Genomic DNA, 20,883 nt, shown 5'->3' on the forward strand with positions numbered 1-20,883 from the left:
GAAAGGGCTTTAGGCAACTGCTGACAGGAGCTCTGCAAAATTCACGTAATCCATTTCCTGTTTACTGCTGCTAAGAGAGAGTGGGGCGGGCTAGATGTGATCAATGGTGCTGTCACAGAAGATAAATTGGAAAGAAACCAAAAAATGTTTTATGTCAGTAATCTAGAGCTCCGGTAGCTGTAGTTAGGCATTCTACCATTTGTTTAAGGCTGATAAAGCTCCTGCGACTCCTGATAGTGCCCAAAACTCCTCGCAGCTATTTCTCTTTACGAGTAAGTTTGCCAAAATATCCTTGTAATACCTGGAGCGTCACATTAAAGCTCAGTGACACCTAACAGCTATTTCTAAGATGGTAGCATAGCAGATTTAGCCTTTAACTTTAGACGCAACTTTAACTATAGTTACGTGATTACACCGTTATCCATGCAACAGCAGGATATTTTCAATACAACAAGAATTAGGCTTGACAAGAGGGACTTACTTGACATTTATGTTTGCACAGATGAGGACATCATCAAAGAGAAAGACTTTTCTCTCCTTCGACTTGAGTACTTGTCCCCGCTCACCATACACAGTCTCAATAAGCGCTTCACAAAGAACCAGTGACCCCTGTTTGGAGTTCAGTTGCTAAAGAGGACGGAGAAATCAGATCAGAGACTGGATAGACAGCAACACAAAGCGGTTCCCCAGAGTTCAAGGCCTGGGGACTCAGCTGGAGCAGTCTCAGTGAGGATTAGAAGAAGCAATTCAGGAGTCTCAAGGTCAGTTTATTTACAGAACTGCATAAACAACATACTAGACCCCATATAAAAACACAGAAATAAACAGTCAAAGAAAGAAAGCATTGCAATTCTGCATAAAAATATGTATTCCCAAATATGTATGCTCTTCTTCTACAAATGAATGAGACAAGAAACCATGCCATAAAAACTGCATACATAATGATTGAGCACACATGTACGTGTATATTTTTTTCCTTCACACAAGAAACACACGCATGCACACACACACATACTGCACTGGTTTCAGCTCCATAACAGCCCCTTACATTCACAGTTTTCAAGAGATGCAGCTACAAACAGTTAAAAGAATCCAATAACAAATGCAATTTATGCTATGTTGGCACGGCTGTGTGTTCCAGTCGTCCATATGTTTGGCAACAGCAAACAGCGACAAAGAGGCTTTTTTATAACTCCCCTTTCTTTTATGACTGCTGGAATCAATATTTTCAATTTAATGCACACTGCCTCAATCTAAGACAGGCTTATCACTATTTAAGTGAAGTTACTATAATGCCAGGTGCACCAGGTCACCATATAACCATTGCATGGCACTATTTTTTATGTTTTTCTTATGTATAACATTCTAGCAGACTCAGACCTGCAGTGCAATAATGCCCCCTAAAACATCTCACTCTAAATTGAGTCCTGTCTATCTACAATCTGTAGCTGCTTTTGGCTGTGGCTCACATTGCACATAAAGTAACTCATCCAACTAACTAGTCCAACATCAACAGTTTTTTGATAGTTACAGCTCCCTCAAGAGGAGAATGCATTTAGAACTTACCCTATACATACTTATGTGACAATAGACAATGGGCTGTGTTTCTGTGCAAGACATTCCTACTCACATTGTTATCCGCCCTATTCCAGTGACTTGGGATACTTTGGGACAGAAATGAATATTTCATTGGATGGTTATGGGGGTAATAGAGGCGGCTGTTTGCTATTGGAATTCTGCAGTGTCACCGCACCAAATGGAATCCTTTACGGAGCTGTGGAGATTGGCCGAATCAGCTCATCTCTAGGAAAGCGAAGTCTGATCCAGAGAAATAAGAAGAGGGAGAGATGCAGCCACACCACAGAAAATAATAAGAGTATAATTGGAGTGAAAAGAGTAAGCCACCCAGTGCACTTGTGAGGAGGGAGGGGTAGTAAAGAGACAGCGACAGGCAGCGTGACCAGGCGAAAGAGATCGCTCTCTTAGTTTCCAATTAAATGTCTCATTTACCCCTTAATTCTTCTTATTCAAATCTGCATTTGTTCTCATTTGCAAGGGTAGAAATGTAATTTCTCGATGTTAATGGAGTAGCAACACCTGTGCTGTTATATTGATAATGTTTAGGTCTGATAACAGGAATCATTTCTAGATTATTGTAGTTTTTTCTATATTATGGAGTTGCTGAGTTTAATATGCAGGGAGGTGATATGAGCGGGAACTATAACAGTTTAATTTAAAGGTATGTTGCTGTGTCTGATAACAGGTCCATACCAGTACAGCAGAGCTCAAGATGGTGTGTCTTGTGTAACTGTGCATGTGTATGTATGCAGTCACCTTACTGAGCAGCCGATCACCGACGCTGCGGGCGAGCTGTTGAGTCTCGGCAATCTGGTCGGCCACGCGTTTCTGTTCATTCAGTTTCTCAGCCAGCGCTTCCAGCTCGGTCAGAGCCAGTTGTAGCGGGAGGCGATCAACATGGCCCTTTGGTGTGTTCTTCAGCATGTCCTACAAACAGTGACATTTATATCAAAGACTTACAGAACACATTGTAATTAAAACAGCATTATAAGGTGGTGATATAGATGAGTTTGAAGTTTTTATAGTTACTAAACTAATGATCTTTCTGGTCAAATTACAAGCTTCCTGAAAAGCAGAGATTTGGTTTTGTTTGGCTTCCTAGCAAAATGCTGTGCATATAATAGTGTCTGAAAACAACAAAGCCCGATTGTGATGCTTGTTCTTCCTTTTTCTATAATGTCCTTTAATCTATTGTAAAGTAAACTATTAATCAATTAAGCTATTGTGTAAAAAAAAAAAAAAAAAAAAAAAAAAAACTTTTTAAATTCTAATTAAGTTCTAAAACTGTCTGTAATACACCATTTATGCTAAATCAAACATATAAATATGTTCATATTATAACTATAAATCAAATAATAACTTTTTTTTATTATTATTATTTAAAATGGCTTTCATTAAAGAGCAAAAGTCAGTGACACAAACTTCTAAGTAATGTAGAATTTAATAGATAAAGTTTCCACTTTGGAGTGTTCCGTTTAGGCAAGAAGAAAATGCCTGATTCACATTCATAACTTATCTTTTGAATTCATGGATAATCAATGCCCAGTGAGGGATGAAATGAGCTACTGCAGATCCAGCAAGTGAAGCTCAAATCCAAATCTTTGCTTGAATAGAGAGTTGAAGCTTTTGACACAAAGCAAGTATGACACAAATTGCCAGAGACTACCTTTTTTGCTTACACCAAATGTTTATTATATTGTTATCACTAAGGAAGAGGTTAAAGCCACAACTGATAAAATGTCTCAGCTAGTTTCCTTTTTAGTGGGACTGACTATATACTGTTAGTTGTGAATCTTTAATGTATGGTGTTTTGTATTGGATTTACCTGAAGAAGTAATATGAACTGAGGAAATCTTTGAATGGGTTTGACCATCAAGCCATACAGAGTGATTCGGTCGACACTGGACGCCTGCTTTTTCTGGAGGAACACAAAAGCACATAATATTTTTTGATGTTTTAGTAACACTTTTTTTTGGCACTTTTAATCATTTACAGAGGAACTGATTGTCACTGGAATAGACCATCATAGTGGAAAAACATACCCCAGTAAAGGAATAGGCTGTATCATGTTTACGCATAATGTTCTAGATGTTTGATGTGTGGACTGCCTTTTATGATAAAATGCTAGGTTTAGCAGTAAATGGATACATAAAATCAACTGTTCACTATATTATAGAAAGTCATTTTCAGATTACTTTGATAAATCACATTTTAATATGCATTTGGCCATTGCCCTTATTGTGAAAGCACTAAAGTAAGAGCAAAGAGACCAGACCTGTGTGTCAAATGTTGCCAATCCATATTGTGAAGACACAATAATATTCCACATGAGTGCTCATTGATCACCATAGCATGACCAGTGTAACCTCATGTGATGGAGGGTCTATGTTGTCACCAATCGCAGAACCCAGTTGGGCCGCTGTAACTGTCTTGTTTAAAGGTAGTCTTACAACTATCACAGACACAGTCTACTGAAGCTATGGGCTGTCAGGCTCCACACAGACAGCAGTACAAGGTTGGAAGTTGCTGCCAGACAGATTCAAGCTGACTTTAAACGGACAAGTCTCAAAGCCGAATTGATTTTTCTTCAAGTGTTTTTCTTATTGACTAACATTATCCACCTTACTAGAGAGGCGAAGATTAATGACATGATAAATATTTTCTGAATTTTCAACAGTGCACAAACAATAAAACTACTCCAAGGCTAATCCCAGACATGATTTGTTTTACTTCTTATTTTTGAATTACAGAGGGGCTTCAGTTCAATATTCAGATAGTGAGTGCATATCTTAGTGTAGAATGGCAGAGTATAACCAAGCAACAGACTCGAAGGACTAAGTCAGATACACAGAATGGCTCCCTATTGTAATTACAGTGTAATGACAGATTACACTAAAGACAATGCCCTGAGCATGCTATTGTCTGAAGTCACAGGCGTGATGAAAATCAATGAAAACTGTCAGCTATCAAAAGCCACAGGGCCCTTTCATGGACAGAAAGAAATACAGAGAGGATATGTCTTAAGTGGACTACATACAGCCTTTCTTTGGCTGGATATGGCTCTGTAAAACAGAATCACAGCTGAGTGATCAGCCAATGATTGTGTACAAATCAGGACCATGTTAAGCTCAGCATATTTAAGAAGTGCTTGGACTGTTTAACGGTCAACAAGTTGTATCACATCTCAGGGTCAGGCTCATCTCAAAAGGCTTTGACCTTTACAGAATACACTCTGTGCTTATAATCATATTTAATTATTACCTTATTATTACCAAACGTTTTATTAGGTCAGTATATTTAAACATTTTAAGTATATACTTTTTTCTATTACTTTTTTTAATATAATAGTTGGTGAGGTAATTTTTTACATATTTACATAAAAATATTCTAACCTTCTCTATGACAAACTAACAACTTGTCCCAACAGCTTCATAAACATTATCATGACTTCAACTATTACACGTGATCAAGAGCCAGTTTCAAACTTAAATTACAGGCTAAAACTCACCTTTAGGAATTCCAGGAACGCCGGCTTGGACATGCAGGCCTTTTTAATCAGAGCCATGGCATTGGTAAAATTGTTCACATAATCACTGTATACGTCCAACACCATGGATTTGGAAAACTGTGGGGGTACAGAAACAAGCAAATTAAAATAAATGTGCAACAACGGCTTTACAATGAAGAAGCTTAGTGCCCTGCCATGTTTTATTCCAGCACCTTTGCCTTCAAACACAGATTCATGTAATTTTCCCCGACATCTCAAAATGCTTCTCTAACCATCCTGTTTTCTAGGCAAAGCAAAGGTAATTTCAGAGGAAAAGGAGTGCCTGAAAAATGGCCAGTTAGTAAAGTGCTTAAAAAAGTGGCTTGTTTACCATCAAAGTCCCCTTCACGAGCCATTTAAGAGGTTAGGCAAAGAGGAACTGGGAGGCTGTGTATGAGGGCAGAGGCACAGGAAGAATCATACATACAAATAAGAGAGGAGCAGCACTGCTGAGCTATAATGAGTTCACTATAACCTTTAAATGCACAAATTACCTGTCTTATGGATTAATGCTATACTTTTCATTCTATTTGAAATACTGTTTTCAAGTAACCTTTGTTAGAGGTGCAATTCTTTTGTATACACAATTAGACATATGCTAGAACCTCATCTCCACTGTGTAATATCACTTAGGTGGCACTTTTTTCTACATTGCATAATATATCTTGACCCACTACAGATATAATGTAAAAGCAGCTATTCAGGACAAAATAAGTCTGGAGTATACTATCTATGTCTAATTATAAAGTGTTTGGTTAGGATGCTCAGAATGCTTAGGTTAGTGAGGAATACTGCAAACCATTTCAAACTAAATAGTTCTGTTTTTCATGTTTTTAAGATGGTAAAAATGAGGTTCACTGCCTTTTACTGTATCCGTTGAATTATTTATATATTCTTAATTATACACTTTCATTACTATCTGTACATTGTTTATAAAGCGATGAGAAGTGAATTTCTTTAGTGCCACATCAAGTAAGTTTTAATTGGTTTATGTATAAAGTGAACTCACTGTATTTGTGAACTCCATGATTTCCTAACACGTGAGTTTGCAACTGTGTGACAAAAATCAGTGCCCAATTTGAACAATTATCTACTGAATTGGTGGTAGCATTAAAATATCATAAACAATGACAAAAAATAAAACTTTACTTACCTATTACCCAACACATGCATTCAGATAACATGCAATTAAAATGTAAAATTGGCTCACTGAATAAAAAAATATACAAAATTAATGAATGAAGAATCTATGGCCTTGTATATAACCTAACTTTGAAACTGAATAAAGGAGTGAAAAACAAAGAAAACCAAAAAATCAATTGTACCTACAAGAGGCAGCTTTGATTATACCACCCAAGCACAAAAAGTTACAAAAGGAGGCACAAAATAGGAACTTAACAATTGTATTTTCTATACTACTGTGGCAGACAGAAAAGAAGTTGGTAATGTTATAAATAATTAAGTAATGTAGCAATGCACAGTCAAGGGGACTTATGGTATGCAAAGGTAACATTTAGTACACAGCTACAACCATTAATTTACATTCAATTACTAACAAAATTATTCTCATTCATTTAAAATAAGAACATGTATATACAATAAGATGGAATATGAATTTGCCCTTCAGTAACATCTATCAGGTCACACTGTGCCAGAGTCCTAATGTATTGACTCCAGATACCCTTCTTAGTTATCAATGTGGTGCAGTTTACTTCACCCTCTTCATTTACGGAAGCATAGCAGATTTGAATTGTAAATATACAATATATGAGTTCAGTGCAGATGGTAAGTAAACTTCTCCACAGTCTCCTGTCTCTTGGGCTACTTGAATTATTTCTACAGCACATTTTACTTATAGAAAAGTTTTATATGGAAAAGAGGCTTATGGTGATATACTAACTGATGCAACAAATAGATCCCCGATCTTCTCGCTGCTGTCCCACTCAGCCACTCGTGACGTCAGTGCGATTTGAAACATGGAGTGGCACTGTGTGAGCTCTCGGATTCGGTAAAATATGGGCCGGATCTTCCGAGAGCTGATGATGCGGGGGTCAGCCTCCAACAAGGGCCGGTGGTATTCCTAGAGAAATATGGAACAAGTCGAATATAGGGTTAAGGCCAACTGTATTGGCGCATTAAGATATGGATTTTCTGTATTCTTCAACAGAGTGATGGCAACCTGTGGGCAGCTTATTGTTGATATTTTAACCTAATGGTGGACACCAGAAACAGATGAATCCCACAGAGACACAAGGTGCAAATATATATTTTACATAGAAAAAACCCATTCAATCTGTAAGCGTAGTTATTACTTAATAGGAGCATATAGATCTGGAATTGATATTGTATATTAAATGAACACTGTATTCCTCCAAAAAGGGAACAAACAAATAAAAAATTTGACCTGGATTGCAAAGTATAAGTAACAATAACTGTATAAGGAACAGTAGCTGTAAAGCACTTTGAATTACCTTTGTACGAATTGTGCTATACAAATAAACAAATAAACCTTGCCTAATAGTTTCTTGTTTCTGGGTACAACATTTCGCTGTCCTCCTCTGTCACAAACTTAGGAGCCTGACTCTTAAGCTTGACCCACACCTCTGCTTTGAAAATCATATCTGCCACCTCTGCAAAGTCTCCTTCCTCCATCTCAAAAACATTGTCACCTCACAACACCTCTACTCTACCACCTCCCCCTACTACATCCACCAGCCCTGGACCAAGCTCTCCAGTATGGCAGACAGGATATTTCAGGCAGTCACTCCACGCATTTAAAATGCCCTCCCAAAGTCCCTGAGGGCTCCACAAAATGTGGAGGTCTTTAAAAAAGACTTTTCTGTTATTATTATTATTATTATTATTATTATTATTATTATTATTATTATTATTATTATTATTATTATTATTATTATTACTACTACTACTACTACTAATAATAATAATAACAATAACAATAATAATAATAATAATAATAATGAAATAGAAGTAGCAGTTTTGCAGTCACTGTCATAATACACAGAATAATAGCGTGAGTAATACCTTAACCTAAACTATAACATCAGTAGTAATTTCAGATATACCAGCAGTAGCACATAGCATTTCGTCCATTTTTGTATACTACTAAATAATGTAATATTGTAAAAACACTGCAATAATGCAGAAGTAGTATATTATCTACAACTGGAACTTTTGCATTTACTGTATTATCAGTGGAGTGGTGGAGAGAGCAGAGCAAACCACCTATAAGCGTCCCATCTTTCGATCAGCAAAAATACACAAGAAGCATTGGAATGGCGTGTTAAATCAAGTAGAAGGAGGAAAGGATCTATCTGAAGATTCTCCCACTAAAACTGCATTTGCCACCAGCAAACATACTCACAACTGGAGGTAACTTGTTATCATAAAAGCTAGAATAATAATGGCAAAAGCAGCTCCCAGCAGAGAAACAGAAGCAAAAGAAAAAGTGGTGAAAGGGCATTGATTGATTCTTCAATCGGCACACATAGGGATATTAGCATAGCCTACAGACATGAGTTGACAGGCTCTTTGTGGAAAGCAAGCAAGTAAACATGCCTCCTTTGCATTGGAACATGTTCAGATGCAGATAAGATTATGTTAGTGTGTCAAGAAAAGAGTGTCTAATGGCAGAAATACTCTTTATAAGTTACAGTGCTGACAATTTTTGTTGACATTTCACAAGTGCAATCTTGCAAATTAAATCATTGAAAGAAGGATCAAGGACAGCCGGCACAACATGACCAACTGTGCAATCTACTTGATGGCAATAAAAAAAATTGCAATGCTTAATGCCTAATTAAGGCTCTGGCCTTCAATTTTTCAATTATATCTGCAGACTACACATTAACAGTTCTTGTCTCTTAGCAAAAGATATAAAAATGTGTGGAGATTGTTTTGTTAACCAGGGACAAGAAGAAACAAAAGAAGGCAAGTTTTTTCAGCAGACTGAAAAACTACTGGGAGCAACACAAAGACAAACAGACAAAGCTTCAGCTAAACTCTCTCAGTTCACTACTAAGTGACTTTTTAGGGTAGAGGGCAAACAACCTGTCTCCATGGAGATGTTATTGCTTTGGCTGGAATATTAGACAATATGACATTAAACTTAGCTTTGAGAAAAAGCTGGTATCATCACAAGGTCAAGCAACAACTCAAACCTAAGGAGAGGCCCTGTTCATGGATACAGGTTTTTCAAGATATGTGACTAATAAAAACCTATCCATGTTTAGATGCCCCACCACAAAGGTTACATACTACAACATTAAGACACAAATACAATGAAATTGATTTTGAATTACAATGTTGTTTATGGAACTCTCAAATCATCAAGATAACCATCTGACACCAGTTAATTTCAGAATCAGAATAGAGCAAGAGTATAATAAATCCACAGCTTTCAACTATCTGGAACAGGATCTTTTTTTGTAATTGTGTACCATTTCCCCAGTTCAAAAGGATTCTCCACCCCATTGTCTACTCATATATTGCCTGTGTCAGCCTCTTTCAACAGCACAGAAAAGAGGACAGCTGTTCTGCAGGTATGTGTGTGTTTCGATGCCTCTGTAATTTGATGGATATCGCTTCTTCCACCTTCAGCATTGTTCCTATCAGGATAATTGTGAGTGTATTGTATGTGGCAGGAGAGGACAACAGGGACTGAACACCTCACCTGTGAGATCCTTCGCAGAGACTCTAGGTAGCTACGTTCGCTCTGAATGATGGAGCTGAGGATATGGCGCCTGACAACCTGCACAGACAAACAATACCAGTCAAGAGAGGCACCACTAAGAGGACATGATAGAGGCGCATCCAAGCGGTTTAGCACGGCATGGTTTGATGGACCGCACAGTAATCATGTGTTTGTCACAAGAAGGAGAGACAATAAAAGGAGCAGGTCGTGATGAAATGGAGCCAAACAGCTCAATAAGTGCATCAACGAGAAATCCAAACACAGACAAGAAGACAGCAGAATGCCTGTTAATGGTGCACTATGTAACTTTTATGTAATCACTTGCTCATCCTCATGGATTATTTACTAGGGATGGTCCACAGTATGGCATTTAAAAGCATACATGCATGCATCTGTTCAATTCCAGATGTGTATTGGTAAAAACATTGAAAAACATGCATTCTTACTGTGAGTGGGTTATCCTCTCCAATTTTGCTTTGATTAATTTAATGCCATACTGTGTAACATTCCAGGCAAAGCAGTATCATTTACATGGTGATAAGCTGGGGGCATATATAGGGAACATTTAAAAAGGGGGGAGAAACACACACATTTTTTGCCAATTTCCCCAAAACAAAATCAGAACAGTTCATTAGCAACCTGTCAGGTGTTGAAATTAGGCTTTACTAAACAAAATTTCATTTTGAAATGACAAATGATGCCATGGTTAAAATTGTTACATTGCTAATGAAAACAGTAGGAGACACATATTGCAAATAATCATTTTGATAATTGACCAGAATCCTTTTAATTAGTATTAGATTTTAGGAAGCATGCTATCCATTAGTGCCGCATAATTTAAAAAGTCATAATTTTAACTCCAAACTTGTGTGGGTGTGCCATATGATGGTGTATTATTATTTAAGATATAGTGTTGATATGTTGTTTCTAAACTTGCATCCTAATTTGTGCAATAATTGTTATGTTATGTAGTAGCTTGTTACACCATTATTGCACTTAACAAAATGAAGTGCATGATGTTCTATGGGTTATGACAAGAGTGAATTTTCTGTGCACCTGATGGCTGGTGAGCCCTTCTGGCATTGGGCTCAGCTGTGGAGGGGCATGTTTCACCTCGGACATTGCCACATCCAGATATCCTGCATCATCTTCCTCTTCTGCTCAGGGTTACAAAGGAAAAAAAAATATTGGGAAAAAAAATCACACACAAGCCTCTTTTACATGAGAAAGAATAAGAATAAGAATAGAGAGGCAGCCTTCAGTTCTCACTTCAACAAAGACACGCTGAAGTACACAAAGTTACCTCTAAAGTATAAAAGGAGACAGACAGGGTAATTGAAGGATGGAAGTAGTGCACAAATTGCCTTTGCTCGCAGTATCCAATGCATGAATAAAGTATATTTGTGAAGTATGTACAACTATAACGACTATTTTCTTGTAGTGCTAAAAGATGTGTTCCAGGATTTTTGAATTGATAAAAGATACTGCATAGAAAGATGTCCCTGTACACCTACAATTTTCCTAGGGTGTTACTTAAAAAAGGTCTAAATATGTCTTCCAGGTAAGATAAGACAGGTTGTACAGCAAGTTGTGATGACATTTTAGCTAGAAAAAAGAAAACATTTGTAGGATACAATCTACATCTGAATATTACCAAATTGATCTTTTCTGTGAAGGAAGGAAACTTTCCGCATGACGGCTATTTTGGTTTTCTCAAGTCCATCCTTGGTCCCGCTTCTAGCCGCCTTCATGAGCTGTTGGACCTGGTTTAGAGGAAGCAGATAGCAAGAGGAGAGGAAGGCATTAGCACGTGATCAAAGTGCCGTGCTGTGGAGGCTTGAGCTACAATGGGCGAGCGGAGATGGATTGAGACACAAGTAGCAGCTCAACAGGCTCATCTGGAATCTCACCATCTGCGACTCCCCGCGGGTCACTGCACGGCCCCTAATCAGGACGGCTACTGGCTTATCATGGAGAGATTATGGTAACAGTGTGGGTTCCATAACATAATAATAGATCTATGAGGGGGAATTTTGCTGACCACAGATTTTACCCTGAGAACCATAAGAGGCTCTTCAAATGACTGCGCCAACCCTACAACAGACCCAGAGTGGTAGTATGGTTAAATGACACCATCCAGTAGGAGGATATTCATTACACGTACACAGGCTATTGGTATATGAAATTAACTACATAGGCTGGGGTTGTGAGTCTGTTTTGGAGTGCGAGTTTCTGTTTAAAGGTAAGAATGTTGGTTATGCTGACTGGTTCAAGTCAAGATTAAGTCCACTATTTTTTGTCAATGGGGATTTTTCAGTCCGAGTTATATATTACGTAACAATGTCACTAAAGACTGAGGTTGCTGAGTGGTCAAGTCAAGCTTCTAGTCAACTGCTCTAGGGTAAACTAAAATAATCCCCCTGTAAATTATCTAAATAAATGTAAACTTTTTTGTCTGCTTTTTCCTTGCACTAATGGGGAACTTTTAAAATAAATTGCACTACATTAACATTTGAGCTGCTGAATAATTAATAACTATCACTCATTATACTAACTATAAATGTGTTTAATGCTGCCATTTATTTTCATTATTGCAGCTCATGTTTTATTTACAATATAATTTATTTAGAGATTTATGCGGATTATCCATAGATATTATATATATACATATATGGATTTTATTTATTTTTGTCAGGGACATTAAGTAGTTTCAGTCTTATAATTTATCATATTTTCTGTAACAATAAATACTTTTTGCTATTGGTCTTGGACCAATAACAAAATTGTTGTTCATATTAATTTTAACTGAGTCCACAAGTCCAATTCAACATACAGCTATTCGCAGGCAAAGCTCACAGCTCAGACAAATCACTTATCTTGATCTATTGTGTGACAAATGTAAGTCAAATAATAAGTCCTCAAACCATGATTTTAGGAGTCCAGTTAGTGAAATAAAGGCTTAAACATGAATCAAGGCTCATGTTTAAACTATTGATGTGGTTCAGTAAATAACCAGGATGTAGTAGAGACTGAAAGAGACAGACTGCCTTGAAGCACAGACAGCACGATGAAAGATGAAAAGTTTATAGTACAGGCAGTCAATAAGCCTGGGAATCAGCTGAACATACAACACAGCAAATTCAAAAGTGAATGGAGCTTTTTGGAGAAACTGAGTGGCACACAGTAGTTTCAACCAGATCAGCAGGTGCGATACCTTGATGTCATAGTTCTGCTTGCTGGCTAGCCTCGTAGCTAGTTCGCGTTTGGTCCGGGCACAGCGCTCCCTCAGTCGGCGCACATCGGGGGAGAGCTACAGTGTGCGGTGGGGTCATGATGGGGTCACAGGGAAAGGCACCAGTAGCATTTTAGTCACATGAAGCAAAAGGGAAAGGAGACACAGGATGAAGAGAATGGAAATGAAGGGCAATAAACAAGTGCAACATTAGGAATTAATCATGAGCACATAAAGTAAAAGCTTCGGTCAGAGGGGATATTCTAGATGAGGCTAATGGCTAGTCATTTGTAATAGCATGGCGCAGAGGTACAGTCAGTTTATACAAAAACAAACTATGTCACCGTTCTCCCCGGCTGTTCAAAATTAAGCAATGAACTGCAGTAAAGGGACAACTTTAGGAACACTTGTTAAAAAATTAATTAGCTGTGACTGATTAAAATTGCCATTTTGTGATGAAAGCTGTGTTCAAACAAACTGGCTCAATATTTTAAAGCTTCAGCATTAATTGTTTACACTGGGTAGCTGCAGCATTGTAATTACCAAAATACAAAACATAGTTAATGTAAGGGGTCTGTGTTGTCAGTCCTGACTAACACTATCAAGAGAATGGAATGCTAGTACAGCATATTATACATTTTATTGTATGGAAGTCCTGTAACTTTGACTACATTAATTATAAATGCACACAGTTTTCTCAAATTGTATATATCTCGTTATTATTTCAAGCTGCTTTTTGTTATGATTTCAGCTTGTGTGCATTTCACTAGACTTTAAATTGTATATAGCCTAAACCTATGCCTAGATTGTCATTTATATTTCTACAGCATGTTAATATAACCAAAAAATATTCAGTTTCCAAAACTCATTATTGGTATTAGTTTATGATGAAAATGTGTGCACAAGCCCTTGTGCATTGCAGGACAGTGGAGGATGAAGGCAGTGCAGCACAATGTGAATGTGCACACAGTGCCATCATGTGGAGGAGCACTCAGGAGTAACTGCACCACTCTAATGAACAGCAGACTGGGCATCCAACAATAAAACAAAGAATATAGCCTTCCAAACCAGAGGAGCCATGTGTTTACTTTAATCCCACATGAATCCTAGTGAATAGCTAGTACTGCCAGTTGTCACAAAATAAACTTGATAAAATGGTTTATTAGGCACTTATCTTTACTGCAGTAATATTACCTTGCTTCGTGTTGGCTGTTTGCTCTCGTTATCGGACTGTTCATCGTAGCTTTCAAATTCACTGGAGCTCCATCCATTGTCTGCAGTCACTCTCCCGATGTTACTTTGAACATCTTCATAGATCATATCTGCACAGCCCCACACAGGGTATTGCACATCTATAATTCAGAGCCGAGCCGTTCAAACAGAAAACAGTCTAAATAACAAAGTGATCTAACCTTCGTCAGGAGAGAGGGGGTCCTCATTTGGAACATCATCATAGATCACCTCTGCAGTCTCACATGCTGCTGCTGAACACACAGGCATCAAATCAGAGCATTTGGGTTTGTGTTAAAAAGAAAGGCTTTCTCTGTCCTTTGGCTTTTTCATAGATTAACGCTTTATTGTAGGTTTCTTCATGACAAAGAATATGCACAGAAATGCATATGAAACTCATACAGAATGTTTGGCATCTTTTAATTGTACATTTGCAGATCTTTGTTCCCATGGATGTTGCATGTCCCTGAGCATGTTGCTGTAATGCTTCTGTCCATGTGACTAGACATGATTGTATCCAGCTTGTTTGAGCTATTGACCCATTCTATCTCCACGGTCGGCAGGATTTGTCATTAACTGCTTTGAGAGTGTTTCAGCCTAATTTAGCTCAGTGAGCTTTATTGATCTGGATTTAAACTGTGATTTGTCTGCAACACTTTCTTCTAAGACCTCAACAGCCACAGTCACTGTTTTCAATTAATCTGATTGGACTGATGTGTCTTCTGTCAAGGATTTTTCAGCTGAGTTTAGTCTTAAATTTAAAATAACCTTGGAAACAATCCAGCAGATGAACAAACAACAACTTCGCACAGAAGAGGATTAGCTACACAAACGTTTCCTTCTATCTTGTTCCACTTCCTACACTGCTACATTCAGAATGGATTCAGTCGAAAAAGAAAACAAGTGGATTTGGGCTATAAGCTTTCTATCAGCATATCTGCAAAGTGACTGGGCCTCTTGGGAAAGCGCATGTTATTTCAAATATAGTAAACCCAAACTTCCCTCCTCCTGTGTTTTCTTTTTCTGCCTTTATCTAACTTTTCACAAAAGGAATAGAAACGCTCCTATAAAACTCATTCACAGGTCACACTGACTCTTCAGGCATCTACAAGAATACATATAAAAGAAATGCATTTTCACAGGAATCAATGTAATAGAATATAGGCAGGGAAATTTAACAATGCCATAGTAATCCTTCTGTATATGATTACATTTAGGGTAACTTATTCTGCCTTCTTTGTTTTACACAGTACCCATATTTCACATTAAAATGTCAGTATTCCCAAAAACAATAAAGCAATGCATGTCAGTGTAAATAGATTTAAGACACAAGGGTGGCCACGCTGTGTCCCCTTACATCTCTCATTCCTAAGCCACCTTCAAATTACAGCCGCATTGCTGACTGAGTTAAAATCCAAAAGCAATTTTCCCTCATGGAAATGGTAGTCTATTGATCCACATCCAGAATTAATTGGATGCATGTCATGTCTGTGCAGAAGTCAAATCCGCAGCAGAGAAAATGTGTGTGTTACAGCCTGTATTCAAGCCCCTCTACGCCAAACAATAAATGTGCTGTGTATTTGTATTCACAGGTAGATTCACCATTTCTGATGCCTTACAAATGAATGAGTCGTACATGACTGTGGTTGTGTAATATGGTGTTCTCCTCACATTTGATCAAGGTCGGGGGAGGCTGTGTTCGACTTAACAAAATACTGGTACACATCCAATATTGGCAATGCCATTATAGCGTGGCCCACCGTTCTGTTTACGCAACTCTGGAGGTCCAATTGCTTTTCTATCGGATCTGTCCACAACCTGCATGCCATAATGAATAGGTAGACTCAGTCCGGCTCCCCAGGCAACCTTAGGCTTAATCTTTTTGCTCTGAAATTGAACCCTTGGTCTACTACTACCCACAAGTATGAGCTGCATTGTCTTCTTGTCGATACAATTTCATTCTATACCTTCAGAGATGTCCCCCGAGCTGGTGATTTCGTGGCTGCCGTTGTTACAGTGGTCTTCTGCTTGAGGAGTTTTTACCACGGGATGTCCTTCGAGCTCTTCCCCTGGACAAGGCTCTGCTGCACTGTGAGATTCAACATTTGGTGTGTCCCTGAAATGTACCCAAACATTAGCAACCTACGCTATGTGATGCATGTGTGATTACAAGCTAATTTCAGACAGAGGAAGGGGAGGTGAATTGTCTGGAGGTGGGGCTGAAATAGTTCCCTCTTATCCAAGCATGTCACTGTATACTCCTTAAGTCTGACAGAGCACATATGGAGTTCTAAAGCAGAGCAAATGAATATGTCTCAGTAAAGAGTGTTCTTATTACATAATAAAGGTATTTAATAAAAGGATAAAATTTTAACGTGGATTGATGGTATTGATTTAAAGTTTTATATTTGTTAATGAAATCAGTATTTATTTACATTTTTTTAATCAGAAAAATAAATTTGAATAATTGTTATATATAGAATTGAGGAGTTCATTGCCAAGCCCTAAAAAGTAGCAAATATCCAATGCATTTATCACGCTACCCTTTACAAACTTTTAACACAAACAAATTATGTGACTGCAAATTAGTTAGAAATAAACAAACCATCTACTACTTACTACAGTCTGACTACTATCTGGTTGGCTATACTGACTCCTTTTTAAACCAAACATGCTAATGGCATATCAGTGACTCAAGTACACAGTGACATCGCATGGGAACACTCTGTTGATACAGCTCTCATGTGGAATGTGATTGAGCTACTGGTAAAGAATTGTCCTCCCCCACAAGAGCGATAATATAACAGGATAGGGCGCGTAGGAGAGTCCCTTCCACACTCATTAAATCAAGTCTCCGGTTGAAACTTTCAGCAGCGGCAGACGAAAGAGCTCAAGATGATGGGCATCTCAAACACAAACAAGGCATGCCAGTATAATAAGGAGTGGAATGAGAGGTGTGCAGTGCCCATAAGCACTGGAGAGGCAGAACACATGATTATATCTATTCAGCGATACAGTGCAGTCTTTCAGGAGGAACCAACAAGGTAGTAGACGCAATACAAGTGGGAATGGACAGTATTTGAATGCAGTTACTCGAATCTGTTTTGTCAATTTCAGGCGAGAGACAATAGGTATGTAAATGTAGGTACATTATATATTTGAGAGCTGTATGTATTGTACTGTACTCCATGGAATTCGAAATAGAATTTTATTTCAAATTCCATTTTGGTACCAAGGAAAGGATTGGTACCAGTTTTGAATAAAAAAAAAAAAAATAGAGAGTAGAAAGACATTTTAAACACAGAATAATAGTAGTTTATACAAGAGTTCTATAAAGCTCCAGTTCTGTCCTTTTCATGTGATTGTGTTTCAGTCTTAAAAAGAAGTATTAAAAGAAGTCCGGCATAAGAGAACATTGCACAGGAACTACTCCAAAATGAATCTATAAGCTCCACACCTAGGACATTCACACTACACTACTCTATTCATTAAAAAAAAAAAAAAAAATCAAAAAATTACTAAAGATTTTTAGTAATATTATTTTTCAAGTTTTAATAATGTTCTCCTAGTACTAATTGCTTTTGTAGTCACTATTCTGTTTCTGAAATTTGGTTAAATGGGTAATTGTTATTATTACATATTCATGCATATTATATTTAATATTCACAAAATACTCAAATGTACTTGATAAAGGAAGGTCTCCTGCATTTGTATGGCACTGATTTCTGATGAAGCTGCTTTAATCACAATATCCAAATTCCTAATCTGTTTGAAACATTTAGTGATCCCTGATGCTCTGTAGATGAGAGCACAGCGATCATCAAGCCATCACCCCATTAAAATTTCCTCTCATTTGTCACCTGTTTATAGGAGCCGTTCAGAGCAGACTGAGGAAGCTGCAAATTACTATGGAGCATCAAACATCTGTGACATGAACTCATTAATCACTACCTCACAAACAGAAAAGACTTGAGCTCACATAGAAACTAAACAAAGAGGGATTTGTCACTGCTACCACACATTTGTCTCTACTCTTCAAAATGCCTGTAATGAGAAATGTGTGGAGGGAAAAAAGTCAAATTCTATGCATTCACATCAGGCAGGAGTGATTTGAGTGGTGTAGACTAGGAATTGATCGGGGCGTAACTTTGCCTGAGCCTTCGCAACTTATCTTTTGCTATAAGCCATGGTGATACGTACAGCTCAAGGAGAGAAGGAAGAAACATTTTTCAATGCAAATGACATAGCCCCGGGGCAGAGCACAGCCAAAAGAGGAAGCTGGCTGAATGCAAAATCTCCCACATCCATCTGTTACTATTCCCTTCAGCTCCAGTGCCAGGGCAGAGCTTGGATGCCACGGAGTTACCTGTTTGCCCCCTGGTGTCTCGTGAGTGCAGCACTTCTTTGTAACTGCAAACGTGATGTGCTGACCATACTGACACTAAAAACAAGCAACCACTCCCCAAACAGATAAATAAGCCCTGTATGTCCGGACAAGGGTAAATCTAATTAGTTTGTATATTTGTATCATTGCTTATATAATATCTGTGATGAATGTTTGTTTTTGATGTTCTGCACAGTCTCACCTATTACTTTTGTTTCCACTGCACACCACGCCGAGGTGAGAAAGGTGAGGGGGTCGACAAAAAAGTGGCACTGAAAAATAAATGTGCTCTCTTTGCCGCATTAGAGGAGTTTCTTTGGAAAGTCAAAAGTGTAAAGTTCAGCAGGATGTCCAACAGGTGAAAAGGTGAAAGTAAACAAAACAAAAAGTCCAATAAAAACTGGTATTCTCTAAGGTGAATGCTGGTGTGCGCACATGAAAGATACAGACAACCCCGAATTAGGGCTTTGTGAAAAGAAAGAAATGCTCTTTTTTCCCTAGGTCAGATTTTTGTTACGACATAAATGCAAGATAGATAAGTTTAATGTAATACTGTGGAACATTCCAAGAGACAAGAGAACGGGTAGACTTTCCACAGAAAAAGTTACCGGTACATAATTCACCTTTAAAAATAAGTTAAGAGTAAAATGTCTTCCTCTAAAGTGAACTCTCCCAAACCACATATTTTTACTGGCAAAATATTGGCTGTGGACCTCTTGTTTAAAAAGACCCAAGCTGATCATTGACAATTAGACATGACTGAATCTCGTTCTCAATTAAAATTCAATCACTTGCACAGCTCTACTTCAGAAAGTGTTCATCTTTTTGTCACTGTTTCTTTCTCTTTTTTTTTGTGGAAAATGTAATTTAAAAAACTCTCAGGGGGAAATGACGTCTCTAACAGTAGACGCTGCCATCAAGCAATCGAGCAGACGAGCGCACAAAGCTCACAGTCTGGTAACATCTGATGCGCTGTCACGGCACAGCTAAGAAAAGCCCATCTCCACCATAACACTCATAAAGTCAATTCAATGATATTCTTGTGAAAGTGCTGACAGATGAGCAGAAGATGTGCTGACAGTCTTAACACCTTGATGTTAGAAAAGTGCTATTGATAGCTCTTCTTTAAAAAGCACACTATTGACTGAAGCTAAAGGAAATGTGGACTCAGCAGAATCCTCTCAGCGTGAGAAATTGCTCCAACCCCAGAGGTGGCAAACATTACAGTGCACATTATGAGATGCACACCGACATGGACTACACACGTGTATCTACACACACAAAATACACAAATACAGGCCCTGTTTTTCAGCACAGGAAACCCCACAGGAATACGGAGCCTAAAGTCTAACATTGGTTTTCTGAGCACACTTTCTCAAAGCCAGGTGTGTGGGCCTCTCTGTAATCATCGCTCCTCCATCAATACGCACGCTTCACATACTGCAAGCACCAAACAGACTCTCGCAAGATGCCAGCTAGAGTGGCATAAGTGGAATAAATCTCAAAGTTTCTGATTTCACTAAAAACTAAACTAAACTAAAAAAGTATTTTAGCAAAATGCTCCAGCACCTGGCTCATCAAGTCATGTGTGCAGATGTGAACAGCTGAAGTTGAGGGTGAAATAAAAAATTTAAATACATTTGGATAAAACAAAAGCAATCTGTCTAATACAAAATAAGGTGTATCAATCTATTATAATATTATGCATTGTGTTAAAGTTGCAAAGTTCTGAAGAAGAAGCCCAACATATTCAGGCCACACAAACTAGTTCACAATCAACATTTAACGCATTTATTTTCAGCTATTTTTGCCACATTTTATGATTTCTTTTATTATAAACAAATAACTGATATCAAATTATCACTGATATTAAAAATGTTGCAAAATTTGAATATGTCGCCCACCTCTCCATGAACTTGTTCCGCAGTTGCTCAAGACACATTTCAATAGAAAATGTGTTCCTTATGCTATATATTTATGGGCTTGTATTTGGATGTTGAAAAGAAATTGAATATATTGTTCATAGTTCTAATAATACGTACGTATATCATGTGTATTACCAAATAAAGATACAAAATACAGTCTTAGTGAAGCCGGGCTGAAATATATCTGCTAGAAAAGTCATTTTTTTTGGTTTGTTACTTCCACTTGTCATTCTAGGTGTGACATGCCATCTGGCGAATGTGCCACTGCATTCGAGT

The 20,883-nt window shown here is 37.8% G+C and overlaps 1 protein-coding gene across 2 annotated transcripts in view; it reads right to left on the reverse strand.

The window, feature by feature from the left end:
* The window catches only part of arhgef10la (Rho guanine nucleotide exchange factor (GEF) 10-like a), a 113,355-nt gene that overhangs the window by 70,743 nt on the left and 21,729 nt on the right, over nucleotides 1-20,883 (reverse strand). Inside the window, exons 4-15 of one of the 2 annotated variants that reach the window (XM_033966214.2) lie at nucleotides 16,266-16,414; nucleotides 14,481-14,552; nucleotides 14,263-14,390; nucleotides 13,051-13,146; nucleotides 11,491-11,599; nucleotides 10,893-10,993; nucleotides 9,816-9,893; nucleotides 7,026-7,205; nucleotides 5,087-5,203; nucleotides 3,404-3,496; nucleotides 2,335-2,505; nucleotides 482-627 (exon numbers count right to left, since the gene is read on the reverse strand). In XM_033966214.2, coding sequence (XP_033822105.1) covers nucleotides 482-627; nucleotides 2,335-2,505; nucleotides 3,404-3,496; nucleotides 5,087-5,203; nucleotides 7,026-7,205; nucleotides 9,816-9,893; nucleotides 10,893-10,993; nucleotides 11,491-11,599; nucleotides 13,051-13,146; nucleotides 14,263-14,390; nucleotides 14,481-14,552; nucleotides 16,266-16,414 — 1,440 coding nt within the window. The remainder of the gene's footprint in view (nucleotides 1-481; nucleotides 628-2,334; nucleotides 2,506-3,403; nucleotides 3,497-5,086; nucleotides 5,204-7,025; nucleotides 7,206-9,815; nucleotides 9,894-10,892; nucleotides 10,994-11,490; nucleotides 11,600-13,050; nucleotides 13,147-14,262; nucleotides 14,391-14,480; nucleotides 14,553-16,265; nucleotides 16,415-20,883) is intronic. The other variant, XM_033966215.2, reaches the window with a different exon arrangement.

The sequence above is a fragment of the Periophthalmus magnuspinnatus genome, chromosome 5 (genome assembly GCF_009829125.3).
Source record: "Periophthalmus magnuspinnatus isolate fPerMag1 chromosome 5, fPerMag1.2.pri, whole genome shotgun sequence".
Lineage (NCBI taxonomy): Eukaryota > Metazoa > Chordata > Actinopteri > Gobiiformes > Gobiidae > Periophthalmus > Periophthalmus magnuspinnatus.